A 15,106-nucleotide genomic window follows, 5' to 3' on the forward strand; every position below is an offset into this window, starting at 1 on the left:
AATAAGTATATCCTGATGATGGAGCAAACTATGTGTAGAGTTATGCACTGGTTTCCCCTTCCTTATCTCAAGCTGATTTGATACCATTGGTTCATCTAAGAATTGCAGCAGTTTGTTTTGGATGTCAGTAATTGAGTAGTCTGTTTCTCTTGGTGGTGTGCATCCTGATTTATGGCTGCATAGTAAAATAACTTTTTTGCTGTTCTCCTCTAGTTGACTGGTTGCTTAGCACATTTGTGTTTCATTTGGATTACTGCAGTTGCACTCACTCATTCGTATTATTATTTTAAATATTAAAACTGCATCAGTTGGCCTAATGTTCTTATGGTTGGGATTATTATTGCCCCAACCCCTAATCTAAACTGATATTCAGCCCTACCACATTAATGACATTACAAGTATTACATCCAAATCTAACATTGAGTTTTAAAGCAAGAATAAACCTCTCACTAAACCCAAGCCTAGTATCAAGCACTAAGTATAAGTTAAGACCACTAAGTTAAAATCATATAGACTAAACGCCAAACTCTTAACTGTAAAAGATTGTTTAATGCCGAGTACCTAAAACTAAATTTCCAATCCTACATCAGTTCATCATCATCATCAATATACTTTATTCGATTTTACAAATAAAATCATAAAAGACATGAAATATCATAAACATTTGACACCGTCAAAGTCATCCATATTTTAACACTCCCGGGAATTTAAACATCAGTTATACTTTCAACCCATTACCGAAGCGCCTACACATAAAACCTTTTGTCACAAGTAATCCACATTTCCTGAAAGTAGTTCAAAATCTACAGCTCATATTATAAATATGAGGCCAAATCACAAGTTGGAAACATTGAGCATCTTAATCCTAAACATATGTTTAACGATGAATACTAAATCTATACCAAATCTCTCAAAGGAGCCTGATGTAAAAGTGGCCCATAGCTGGACAGCTGCCAAACATTAGTGATGTCCCGTTCATCCGCCTCTCACTTCTCCAACTTCCTTCAGAGCACAGTGGATGATGTTTTCCTGCAGCGGAGCACACACCTGTTTTGCTGACTGAAAAGCTCTCTTTTCTGACCCTACTCAGCTGAGATTGGTGTCCAAGAGTCCACCTTAGTCAGTGTGGTAAGTCCACTGCCATGTTCTCCTGTGTTTTTCCTGCTCAAGCTCAATGTGTGCAACCTTCCAACTCGTGGGTGCAATTAGTTTAGTTTTGTTGTTTCTGAGACCTGCTTCTGAGACAATAAAAGTGCAGGCAGGTGAGCCACTGTAATCATGACAGACCGCCATCACTTGTTTCCAAAGGAGGCTCTCAACATCCATGCAGAAGCCACTATAGTAAATAAAGGCTACTGGCACTGTAGGAAACTGTTGGCGGGTTTACCATGGCTTGGGTGGGAGAGACAGTGCCATGACCTTCCCACCCATATGTCAGCTTGTCCACCGAATGATGAAGAGGCCTCAAGTCTAAACATGTAGCCTAAAACTGACTCCAAAGCCTAAATCCTTACTATATACTTGAAACTCTAAGCTGAAAGTGAAATTTGTATTTTAAGCGTGTATGCCTAAACATAATCCCTTCAGGCTAATCTGTTTACTAAATCTTCACCAGTACCCAAAGAAAGCATAATTAAAGCATAGACTGAATACAAAAACCTTACCCTTTGTCCAAACCACTAAACCCTTAAAACATTAACCCAAAACAATAACCCCTAAATTCAAATAGCACTCTAAATCTGAGTCTATTCCTTAATTGCAAGTTTAAATCCCTAAATCTAGGAATAGGTTCTTAGGCATAAGCCATTAAGGCAAAAAAATAAAGGGACCTGTTCATAAAAAATAAGTACATCTAGGAATTGTAACCGCCATGTATATGATTTTCTTTGATTTATTATTTATTTGGATTTCACAAAAATTCCAACATGTATGCAAGGGAGATGTTTGAAATTAGACTTTTGGCCTATGCCTGTTTTCCCTTGCCCTTGCCTGAAAGCTGACCTGCTGCTGGATTAGGGTTAGATAAAATGTGCAGTTCTCATTTTTTGTTACTGTTTCCCCCTTGCACTTAGTGAAACATGTGTGCTTGGAGCACTCCTTAATGCTACTTGCTCCAACATTTCTGACCTAAAATTACATGCGTTTTTAGAGTAGGTAAATGTATTGGAAATTATGAATCCCCATATCTACTGACTTTGCCCATGTTATCAACATTCCCTATTGGAACACTCCTGTGGATTTCCATTTCTAAAGTTATCAGCTTTTTCAGTGCGAGAATCCCTTGACTTCTGATTCAGTGACTCCCGATAAGGAAATTCTGAATATGCATGCATCTTTTTCCCACAGTAGATGACTCATGTAGTTGGAAACTAATTTTTAAATGGACTTTAAGCCTCTAACTATCTTCTTCAAAATATAATTTCTTAAGCCAAAATTGAAGCTCAAAGTCTGAACCATTAGACCTATCCTACTAGGTATGATACTGCAAATGTAATCTCCCAGCCAAAGCACTAGAGGAAAAAACTAAACAAATGTCCTAGTGTGAACCGCTGTAGTTTAAGTATTAAACCCTTTCCTACAAGATGTGTCAAAGTACATATTGAAGGCTAGGAGGAAGCACTGGTTTAATGAAAGAAAGCATACTACCATATCCAAAATAGTTGATATCGAAAGAAAGACGGCGTCTTGTGTTAAAATTCCCAAATAAATAATGGCAGTTGATTAGAGGAGGATTTCAATTGTAACATCACAATTACTACCAGACAGCCTACTCTCCTCTGAAGTAGAAAAGATCTAATAAAACCTTGCTGGTGTTTACCTGCTGTGACTCCAAAGGTTTCCTACTTTTTCCAACACATATCCCTGCTTTCCACTATCTGTTCATCTATGTCTTGTGTACCTCATGCTGGTCATATTTTTTGAATGGGGGGGTTCCAATGCCTTCTTTCTGATTAAAGGGATACAGGAGGGTGGATTCAGCCTCTACCCTTGACAGCTTAACAAACATTATGAAGGGATGGGGGCAACATTGGCCTACATATAAATAGAGGAAACTCCTTGTAAGAAAAATATAGGGATTTTTTCGGCCACTGGTAACTGAAAGTCAAACATACCAATTTGATAGCAGGAAATCTCAAATGTGATAACATCTTGATCTTGGCTAGTAGTTATTTTGTTCTGAAAAAGCACCCAAACAGTCATAGTACAGGGTAAAGATTTGGCTTTCCAACAGCTTAAAGTGATGTTGGACTCATGTAGCTTGCAACGGTACTTCACCCAATGGTATTCAGTTGCCAAAACAATTCAGCAATAAGAATGAATTGCATGGACATTTCGATGTGATGCATATATAGATACTGAGAGGGTGGGTGATGCAATTTCCTGTCCTGTATGTGATTTTATATGAATAGTTTGATAACAGAAAACAAGACAAAAAATAACTCTTTATAGGCTACATGCTAGATTTGGCACACAGTGAAAGTTATGTCTCCTATGAATTGTGCTACGGTATCTGCTGCACCAGTACAAGAGGAATATGTTGACTTTTCAAGTAATGTAAACCGTTCCGCTGATCTCCGCCAGGACAGGTACACAATATAAACAGATAGAACCACACAAGTAACCGAGCTGGAGAATTTTAAAACATATATACTTATGGGGAAAAAATATTTAAGAAAAAAATATTGAGGAATCCCATTGAGTGACTAAATCGTAATATCTTAGAATAGAAATACCAACCCAGCATTGGCAATTAGCCAGTTCGGAGAAAATGATTAAGCTCAAAAAGTTGGTAAACGTAGTTACATTATTTAGTTGTATTTAGTAAGTACATTCTTTTGGGTAATGTGCCCATTAATCTGAATAAAAAGACATTTCGATAAATTTTGAATTTTAAAATGTGCAAATGACACAAACCAAGAGAATGTTGAAAGACCATTAATGATTGCTTTAGTGCTGTATAATTATTCAAACTTCCCAAAAAAATCTTGCTCCAAAAGAGAATTATCCAGCAGAAGGGTGTTCTCAAAGCCCTTGTGAAGTCTAATGACCATCCTCTTGGTTTTAGAGGTACTAACTGCCAAACCTTGCAGAGTACAAAAATGATTTAATGTATCTAAAAGCCTCTGAACGCCTCTTTTTGTTTTTGAGACTAAGTGCCTGATTACGACTTTGGCAGTGCGGCGCCAGGTCCGCCTTCCGCCGCACTGCCAAAGCCGTGGTCAGACTGCCCTCCAGATTAGGAGTTTCAGCCAGTCTGGCCGGCTGTTTTTTTCCGTTCCCACGGCGCTGCCTCTAAAATTGGGCACTGCAACGGGAGCGCCAAAAACAGTTCCTGCACGGCATGGACTTAAAAGTCCAAGCCATGCAGGAACTGGGGCGCATGCACACAAGGGGGCCAATGTTGTGCCCCCCTGAATACATCCCAATGCGAAGGATGTACAGGGGGCCTTGCAGGTCCCCCTTTGTTTTCTGTCCGCCACGGGGTTCATGGAGGAGGAACCTCCATGACTGCGCCACCAGAGAGGAAACTCGTAATATGCTTGACGGGATCGCAGTGGTCCCGCCAAGCATATTGCAGCCTTCTGACCACTGCAACACTGCCAGAGAATAGCGATTACCTGGCAGCTGCGGCGGGGCTGTGGCGGTCCGACTGCCTGACTCGTAACAGGGCGGTCGGGAGACTGCCACTGCCACGCCCCTACGAGTCTGGTGGTCTGTGGACCGCCATACTCTTAATCGGGTCTTAAGAGCGTATCAACTGCGAATAGTAGAATTGAGACTTTGAAAGCACCCAAAAGTGGAGCATCGTTGAAGCTAGTGCCAACAAAATTCTCAATCTGGTTCATGTAAGGGAAAAACGCTATGGTGGCAGAGAACAGCCCTGGTGCTCTTGCTTCTTAACTAGGGATGGGTCAGTGTTTCCCCCCCCCGTGGAAACCAGCGCACAATTGGTAGGTATCTGATAAAGCCATCTAGCTGCTGATTTCTAAACTTTTGACTTCTCCCCAGGCGCCAGTTTGGATCTGGAAATTTTTCAGCAGTACCGCTGGGAGATTGTGTCGTACAGCTCCGTGATGACGTCGACTCCGGTCACGAAGTCAGTGGGGCCATACGAGTCCCCTCCGGCACACGGATATCAGATTCTTTTTATCCGGGCTGTAACTCGGATCTGGAGAAGCAGTTCCTTGGGTTGATTTTTTACCTGCTTCAACACTTGGTGTCCGTTTAACAGTGTGGTTTGATCTAATGTCTACAGGTTTCAAACCCTGTGGGTCTTGTAGTCTACATATGTCAGTGATGGACCTGCATACAATTTGTATATGGTGTTTAGGCGAGCACCACAATGCAGAGGTCATTAAAAGAGAGGCATTTTAAGTTGATGGCGCCACCTGTGTTGTGATCCTCGGAGGCTTCCCTGCCTCTGTCTTCATCGTCTCGGGAACAGCATTCACAGGGTCGATCTAGGAGCCAAAGCCATTCTGGAGGACGTTCTCCGGGTTGTCAAAAGGTAAGCAGGTGAAGTTGCGGCATTCTCACACTTCACCACGAGGTGACTCTGTCTCCCGTGGCTCTTCCCATTGGACGTTTTAGAAGGCCGTACGCGACTCTACACCGCATCTCCCTGAGTTTCTGGGAGCTGGGGCATCAATGGCTCGGATGAGAGAATATTCTAATTCCTTGCACCTCATCTTTGGTACCCCATCTCCCTCTGATGTGCTTTAGGCCCCAAGGAGGTGAGTGGGGCGCCGTAGAAGGGTCTGCCCTCTGTGATGGTTGAGCTGTTGGATTCAAGGGGTCGGCGCCGGTCGACGTCTACTGGGGCCGCTTTGGCGCAGGTCCACAGTCCTTCGAGATCTTGACCTATGACGCTGGACTTTGATCAGCCGGCTCTGACACTGGCGTTGGTCGAAGTCGCTTGTCCTCTTCCGTGTAGGCATAATACGATGTCTGGTGCGAGTAGACTATTCAGAATGAGGGGATAATGCAGGTTTTGATTCCTTCTCAGGAAGAGGTTGTGGAAAGCCAGCCTGTGTGTCGATTGAGGCAAGGCCCCTTCAGCCCATTTCTGACATTAATGTGCCTCAGATGGAGGAGAGCTGGTTGTCTGCTCTGGGAGCGGCTAGTGGCCTGGATTCGTCATCAGCATCAGGGTTGCTTTCTTCCCCTGGCCTTGCTATGGAGGCAAGTTCCTCCTTTGCAGACATGCTAAAAAAAGTGGCTACAGTTTTAAACTTGTCACTTCCTATGGTGCAAAGGTCCACAGACCCTTTAATTGAGGTCCTTTTTCAGGGACAGATAGGGGAGCCCTTTTTGATATTTTATTAGGTAATTGGGAAAAGTCGTGTGCCTTAGTGGACCGCGATATTGCACGTAGACACCTGCCTGCACCTTGGGACACAGTTTGTCTTCATAGACACCCTTCCACCTATAGCTTGGTGACTCAAGTTGCAACTTCTTCACAGGATGTAGATTCTGTTCCCAAATCTCCAGTGGGTAAGGAGTCTAGGAGTCTTGATGCATGTGGTACACACATCTTTGCTTCGGCAAGCTCAGCCTTGAGATCCATTAATACATCTTGTGTGTTGGGGTGATATTCCCATGCTTTATGGGATTCGCTACAGAATGTGTTGCCATGTATTCCAGACAATCTCCGCACAGAGATAGGTGATTTGATTAAAGTTGGTCAGCAGGTTGCTAGGCTTACCATAAGGTGTGGTGTGGACACTACGGACTCTAGGTCACGCTGTGGCATTGGCAGTGGCAATAAAGCATTGGGCTTGGTTGGCAACTTTGGGTTTATCGGAGACTGGCCAGTCGACTTTGGTCGCCATGCCATTTAATGGTGCCTATTTTTTTGAAGTCAAGCTGATGCAGCGTTAAGATGCTTCCTTGAAAGAAGGAGTTATTCAGAGTCATAGCTTTTCGTTGTTTGTTACTGGTGTAGTTTGTCTTTATACTTGAGATGCAGGCTATTTCTTTATAAGCAAGTAAGCTTTGTTATGGCATTTTACATGTCCCTTGTTGGTTTGACCACTTGGTGTCCTGCGAGAGCAGATGTTTTATTCTCAGTACCATTTCCCCCCCTTTTTTATGCTAGTATTGATTTGGATGATCGAGGGAGGGTTCCCTTTGTCCCTTAGCCCCCTAAGAATGAGCTTTGTGCTTAAGAGGTTATTGTCAAGAGAAGTGTCTTCTTGTATGGAAGATTTTCTAACTCAAGCTTCTTTGAAGCATGTCGGTATGCTAAAATAGGCATGGTTTCGACCTTTTGTGATTCTCATAGGGACATGTTGGTATGCCAGTGGTAAGTCTGGTATATAGGGGCGTTCTGGTTTTTACTCGTTAGAGTAATCAGCGTAGTTTGTCCTCAGTATTTTTGTGGTGTGCATATTTATTATGCCGCCGATGGATTCAGGGCCTACGTTTTGTATTCTTTTGAATACATGTTTTTGTGGTTCATCCTTTATTAAAGTCCTCTTGTACTATGTGTTTTAGGGTGCAGGTTGTTTTCTCTTTCTGAGCGGATTGCATATCTACATTTTTATTATGTGTCCTTCACTTTTTGGAGAATTATGAGAGTCAACTCTGAGTTAATCGTGTATTCTTTGCAAGACATAATTTAGTTGCCTTCTACTCTGTGGAGGGGATAGGTGATTCATTCTTTCATTCCTAGAACGTAATGGGGTGAACTCTGGATCTTACGCTGTGTGATAGGTAGTGTTGGAAATCTGATGGAGACTTCTAGCTGCAGTTTCCTTACCTGTTTTCTTTCATACAATTTATGGTTGGAGTTTTTAGGCTTTATAAGAAGCTCTTCTTGTTATTCTTTCAAAATGTATTTCCATCTGTCTGGAGGGATATATTTTGCCTGTCTTTTGGGGTATGTATCTGTTTTCTTTGTGTTTTACAGGTCCTTGGGAAATCATGGCTGTTACTTTTTGAGGCGGACTTGTGATCAAATTGTGTTTTTTTTATTAAAAGTGTTGGTGCAGGTGCTTGTTGCTAACAAGGAGTTATTTTATGTATGATTTTTCTTTTAATGTTATATTTTGGTATGCACTAATAGGTGCGTCCCCTTTTCCCAATCTATTTATTTGGTCTTCATTTAATAAAAAAAAAAAAAGAAAACAAAGAGTTTTTAATGAGAGATGTGGATGCTTCTCTTTTCTTGCTAGCCTTGGTACTTTTAAGTTAAGTTCAGACTATCGGACCATGACACTGATGGTCATGCGAAGAAGGCATGCTTTGTAGATACTTGCGGGCCGGCTGTAAATATTGACCAGCGAAATTCTGTGAGTTGTTGGACCACTTGGAGTCTACAGGGACACAATTTTATAATTATTATGTATATGTCCATTTGGTCTCATCTTAGTTTCTTTATGGCGCATTATGTAACCTTTGAGTTGTCCATTTGTTCAAACAAAATTCTTAATACTATCGAGGTAATATTGTTCATCTTTCTTTTGGTGTTCAATTATTTTGGTATAATGGAATGAGTTCTGAGAGTCCCTCTTTGGATTTTATCAGGACGGTTCTGTCTCTGACATCTCTTTATTTTTGTGAAGAATGCGGATTACATGACTTGTGTCTTGCACTCTGCCGTTTTGGTCAATGAGTTGTCTTTCCCCTTGGGGGATAGAAGAAAATGTCTGATAACTGACAAATGGTTCTTTAGGGGGTTTTTTCCCCCTTTTTCCTTCACGGGCAGATTCCTTCTGGCCTGTAGGGTTGTTTATTATTTATATGTTGTGCGACAGTGATCATGGATTCTATTAAGAGCTAAGCTAATGTTCTGCTATTCCTACTTGCATTTGGTCTGTTGTTAGTTATAACTGGCTGGTTCTCTGTTAGAACTTTTGTACAACCAGTTATTATAGTGGTTCCACGTTTTGGTGCGGAAGGTTTCACAGAAGAAACTGACATCCGCTCGCCAGATAGGACTTGTATGGCTCCACTGACGTCATGACCGGAGTCGACGTCATGACGGAGCCGTACGACGCCATCCCCCAGCGCTCAGAGGTACTGCTGAAGAATTTCCGAATCCAGACTGGCGCCTGGGGAGAATTCAAAAGTTAATGAATCTGCGGCTAGACTGTGTCTCTACCAGATATTACTTAACTGAAGGTATGTAACTTTCACGTTGTGATGCAATCTTATCAGAATACCCAGCAAGGCAGATGAAATTCCCAAGTTGCAGAGCATGCCCCAAAGAATATGTCGAGCAACGTTATTCAATGTGGAGCGCTAATCGACAAACATCACTTAAAGCGGGACTTTCCTTGATTTTACAGGAGTCTCCAAGAGCAAATAAAACCTGATGATCTTTAAATGAATTGCAGAAAATGGAGACAAAAATAAATGTTGTCTACTATGGTATGTAACAGAGGATGTAACATTCCGATGCGAGTTAGTTTTTGTACCAAGAATATATTAAATAAATCATGTAGAAATATATGGCAAACTTAAAAACCACAGAGCAAAATTATACAGCGAGAAGCGTGATAAAAGTGGGGCCAAGACAATCTGTAATTTTCACAATATGTACCGCAAACAGTGATGCATAAATGGTTACTTGTATAAGTCAAACACTCAGGGCCTGATTCACTGTGTTGTAGGATACTACTGCCCCTCCCCTCTTCAACTGGAGAAAGTTCAAATTCAAACGCAAATAATTCCAGGATTCTTTTTTATTCTGTGGCGAATACTCCTTTATCACTAAAGAATATGGTCAAATGGCTGAGATCTCAAAGCCTTTCAGTGGTTATAGTTTTGTTATATTCAGAAATCTGTTTTTTTTGTGCTGAGCTTATCAACATCCTTTATCAATGCTTGTCTTGTTTTCCAAATTCAATTCTGATTTACATCTTTATCTACTATGTACAGTATATCTACATGTTTCAAGTATAAATGTTTTATAGAAATAAAAAAATAAGTTAACATCCTTTTTGATTCTCTTATGTTGATCGTTCTTCAAGTTCATGACGACATACATAAGCAATTATTTTTTCTTGGACGAAAAGGACTAGAAAGTGGAAAATAGTTGTTGACATACCAGTTGCAAAACTATCAAGTTCCTTCATTTGTACGGCATGCATTCTGTCTATATCTGAATTCCAAAGCAATTGCCATCACTTCCATGTTAATAGGACGCTTGCATTGTTTTTAAACAAAAAATTATGAATTAACCAACTATTATAAAACCACATTGGAACCTTTAGCTCTGTTTATTGCTCTTAACAAACATTCTTCTTGTCATGCAGGCCGTGACTGCTTGCCGCTGTCAATCCAGTTCAAAATAGACTGCCACCTCCCATTTTAGAAGGGGTAATCGGGTATGGAATACACATCTGTAGTATTTTGGAAGAAAAGCAGAGGCCTGCCTTTGTTTACAGAAACATGATTTGAATGTGTATCAGTTGTTCAGCCCTTTTAACAAAAGTCTGTAATTAAAGTTAACGTTTTATAATTCCTCTTCCATAAAAGAAGTACCTTTGCTGTTCATCAGTGAAAATTAATGGATATGGTGGCTGTAATTTTTCACATCCAGAATAACTCATGTTCTAGGGATAGTCTTCCTGTGTCTGCCCATCATGTAATCTTGGTATGCTTTGTTCCCATATTTGTTGTTTAAATTAGGAGATCTAATGTTCGAGTTCTAACCAATGTCTTACTAAGCTGGTAATTACATTAGCTTTATTAATGGACAATTTATGCTCCCCGATGTGGGTCTTTAATTTCCTTAGGGTTTGTCCTATGTATACAATTCTACATGGGCATTTGATTACATCTACAATATTCTTTAAACCACAGATATTATATTGGGATAGACTCATAGATTGATGTGCAAAGTAAAGGCAAGTGTCTTCCTTTAAATTCTGATACTGCCCGAGACACCTGTCATGTTCTTTTAAGCATTTGCAGCTAGTCTTAAATTTGGAAAATAAACAATTTTTTAAAGATTGAAACTATTGAATTCGGTCCCCGGTTTGGCAAATGGAAAAGCGGATTGCTCCTGTTTGTGTGGGACAAACACAACTTAATGAATAGTAAACGTTATAGATGTGTACTTGCAATGCTTGAGCCTCAACAAGTCCTCACACAGACAAAGAATAACATTACCTATAGGAAAGGAAACTCTGAGGAAAGCCACACGAGGACTAAGACATGGAACAGTATAGTGGGATTTAACAGGTTCTCGTGCAAAACAAGTTTTTTCTTCGGTACAACGTGATGTAGTTGAAACTAAGCACTACATGTTGTGTGATACAAGCGTGCATGCACTCCCTCCCAGTGTCTTATCTCCTGTGTTACTTCTGCAGGCTGGTGAGAGAGTTTGTGGCCCAGAACAATGCAGTGCAGATCAAGCATGTTATTCAGATCCTGTCGCAGGAGTTTGCGCTGTCACAGCACCCGCACAGCCGGAAAGGAGGGCTCATCGGCCTGGCAGCCTGTTCCATCGCCCTTGGCAAGGTAAGCTGTGCACTACAGCCTTTATCACTGCCAGTGGCTTGAGAACTTAGAGATGGAATGGATGTGGGTCTGCTGTCCATATGTGCTGGGGTGAATCCTGATTGATACTGCCCATGGCACCACAGTGACTGCTGAAAATGCTTTCAAAGTTATCTGCTGCATTTTCCTCAAACATTGCACATTTTTGCAAACCCTGACCTGTGTCAAAAGACCCTTTTCTCTTGTATGCTGTCTTATGAGCTTCCTGCTATTGTGTATGGAGAAGCAACTTGCTCATTGTGCTTAATAATTCTTGTGTCTTGTAGGCATTGACTGATGGAATCTATAAATGAAACACATTTTCACTCAATTTGCTCCTAGTGGTTGAGAAAGTGACCATGAAATAAAATCTACTTATTTTATTTTTCGATGACCACAGTGATAACCTTTTAATTGCTCTTACGAGTTCATGAACCTAACTTTGTCGAAGATGTCTTACATATTTGTATAAATATTTCTTTAAAGGATTGTGAAATGTTATTGTAATACGTTTATGAGACCGTTGTTAATGTCAGTACATTGGATCCAAAACTTTTTTTCATGTGTGTGCCTCGCAGAAGAGGATGCGAAGAAAAGTACTGAGGAAAGTCATAGTCAACATGATCACACTCAACACTATTGTAATCAAATCCAATGAGTGTATTTTGTAAATCTCTAAATCGGTTGATACTGACGCAGTAGTTAAGTATGAGGGCTCTTTCTGGGCTGACATGTATTTAACATATGCCCAAAGTCAATATCTATCTATCTATCTATCTATCTATCTATCTATCTATCTATCTATCTATCTATCTATCTATCTATCTATCTATCTATCTATCTATCTATCTATCTATCTATCTATCTATCTATCTATCTATCCAATATATTTATTTTTTTAGCTTTGTGGGTTACTGCTGGTTAGTGAGCTGAAGTACCCAACAGGATGCAATCCCAGAGAGCTGGTCAGAGGTCCCGTCTTACTTTCACTTTTCCACCTTCCAGCCCCTCAAGGACAAAGAAAGGGGTGTTGACAACCCAGCAACAGTTACAATCTCAGTCCTATGATTCACTACACCTGTGACGGCCATGTCCCCACATGCTTTAGTTACTGGTTCCATATTTTGTATGGTCCAGGACCCTGTTTTCGGCCGGGCTGTGATACCTTGAATGGCACAGCACCAACCTCTTTCTCAGACACCTGGGAGCCCAAGGACTGAATGGTCATCGTCAGAGATGTAAGAAGTGTGAGAAGTTTGGCCTCCTGTGCAGAACTGCTCCTTATATGCTGCATTATTGTATTGGCCAGGAGATGCTGTACACTTCTTTATGCTCAGTATGCATAAAGTTTAATTAATAAGCAAAAGCCTAACTTCGTGGCTTTTTAAATGCTTGTTTTGTGGCTCGTAAAGATATACATAGAATGTCCACTAGACTTGTAAAAACTGCAGGCCTGTTTTGGTCTACTACACTGGGAACACAATACAGAATCCCCAAAACATTAGGGTGTTCTACTATTACAAGTATTGTAGCCATAATGAATGCTGCATTGCTGCTTCCGGAAGTAGTGTGGGTGCCTTTTTGAAACATTCTGATATTGTGCCTTGAAAGACAGAGCTGCTTTACTTGCACTACTGAACCGCCAATACACTTGGCCACAAGGGCAAATGAGATTTCAGACTCCATAGCCATTTTGTCCTTGTCCTCATGACCAACACTGACAGTGACCTTTTTCTAGTTTCAAGATGTCTACCACAGCTAGTCTGATGCTGTCCCCTTCTTAGCCTGAGGTTGGGACGGTTCACTTAGAGGCAGCTGGCTTTTGGTTCAGATACTCTTGCCGTTCTCCAAGTGCAGTCTGTAGTCTTAGAATGGCTGTGTGCTTGGGTCTTTCCATATTGACAGGGCTACAGATGCATGGAATCTTGTTTCTCTCACTAGAAGTGTGGGAATGCTGGATGGTAGGACTTCTGCCATTAGCAGTGAATGCTGGGGTTTACATTTTTAGGGTATTGTGGGTAAGAACAGCTTGTACAGAGCAAAAATGTCGCACCTTCCTCTATTCAGAAAGGCGTGAGGGTGGTAGATTTTTCTGAGAACTGTGTGAACCAGTGGACAAAAACCGTAGCTGGGCCACTTTTTAGAGATCTATGACAAAACCTTAAATCCTAACTCTGAAAACTTAATTTCAGTTTTGGACTGTTTATTGGGATAGGCATGTTTTTATGCTCATGCAGCCACTTCCTGGTTTGTGATGCTAGTCATGCATCTGGCTTCGCGGTGGAAGCCTCTGAGGTCATGCCCTCCTCTCTAAATGTACGTAAATTCTGTAGGGGGAAATTTCTAAAGACCATGGATAATAAATTGAGCCTCCTGCGAGGCTACTGCAGTGGTACGCTCCGTGTCGGCTCTCAACCATTGTCTTGAACGTTGCTAACTGAGCGGTATGGCAGTTACGTGTTACCTTGGGTGACCACTAATGGAGTATCCCAAATATGTGTTGCCTCCCAACTGCCTAATGATATACCCGAGCCGGTCAGTGCTGAACTGATTACATGAATGGTAAATTTAGTGACACAAGCTTCAAGGAATTCACTCAGTGTCTCGACTGCCTTTGTATTGAGTTCCTTAGATCGCTTCCGGCGGGAGGAGGGGGTGGTAACATCTATTTTGTAATGCTGTAGTGTGACTGGCTGCATTCTCATGTGAGTGTGTCTGGAATCTGAGTGAGATCCTATTCTGTGGCTGGGTTATGGATGAGCCATCCCCTTTTCAATGACGTCATTCTTTGGCTGGACTCACCTGAATCCTTCCTTCTCTTTCTTGCAACGGGAGGATGATTTGGGCCGGGCGGCGTTCAACTGATGCTGTTTTGCTGTTGGCTGAAAGAACCAGGCGACATCACAGGGAGTATTGTGCCATTTCACAAGATTAGCAAGAGACGAACCACTTTACACAGGGACAAAACACTTGAAGTGTAATGCAGGGCAGGCTGTGACTAACACCAGGAGTAATAATACAGCAAACCAACAGATGCTAGATAGCACGTAGGGGGAACCAAGGGCTTAGTGCACGTGAACGACGGAAGCATCACTGCGAATCAGGTGCGCAACGCCCATAGGGCTCAAAGGGCTTCAGCAACAATCCCCCCCCCTCTCCCAATAGCGCTCAAAGGGCTTCAGACCCCCCAAAGTCGCAAGAAGCCTCAGAGACACCCCTACTGATATCCAGGTGAAGGGTTGTAACATATAGATCATAGGCTGAATGTCCTGGACTCGTTGTGGCAGAGGGAAGGCTCAGAAAAGCACCTCAACCAGGACAGCTTCAATAAATGACAGCTGTTGGGAAGGAGTCATATGTAACTTCAGTGTGTTGATGGAAAAAAAAATATCGATGTCAATAGGTTGTTAGTCATCTGGGGTTGGTTTATAACTGAGGTGAGCTTGTCTTCAGCAGCCAGTTGATGAGGTATGGGAAGGTTGGTATTCCTAACCTCCAAAGGTGGGCAGAGACTACCACCATCCCTTTTGTGAATGCCCGAGGTGCATAAGTACAGCCAAAATGAAGGAATGAGAACTAAGTGCTTGTTGCTTACCTGAAACGCCAGGTAGCACCT

At 41.7% G+C, this 15,106-nt stretch overlaps 1 protein-coding gene across 4 annotated transcripts in view; it reads left to right on the forward strand.

The window, feature by feature from the left end:
- VAC14 (VAC14 component of PIKFYVE complex) overlaps window positions 1-15,106 on the forward strand; it is a 1,500,963-nt gene that overhangs the window by 90,507 nt on the left and 1,395,350 nt on the right. For all 4 annotated transcript variants that reach the window (XM_085639779.1, XM_085639781.1, XM_085639778.1 and 1 more), the window contains exon 3: window positions 11,322-11,472. In XM_085639779.1, the coding sequence (XP_085495905.1) occupies window positions 11,322-11,472 (151 nt within the window). The remainder of the gene's footprint in view (window positions 1-11,321; window positions 11,473-15,106) is intronic.

The sequence above is a fragment of the Triturus cristatus genome, chromosome 12, assembly GCF_964204655.1.
Source record: "Triturus cristatus chromosome 12, aTriCri1.1, whole genome shotgun sequence".
In the NCBI taxonomy this organism is placed as follows: Eukaryota; Metazoa; Chordata; class Amphibia; order Caudata; family Salamandridae; genus Triturus; species Triturus cristatus.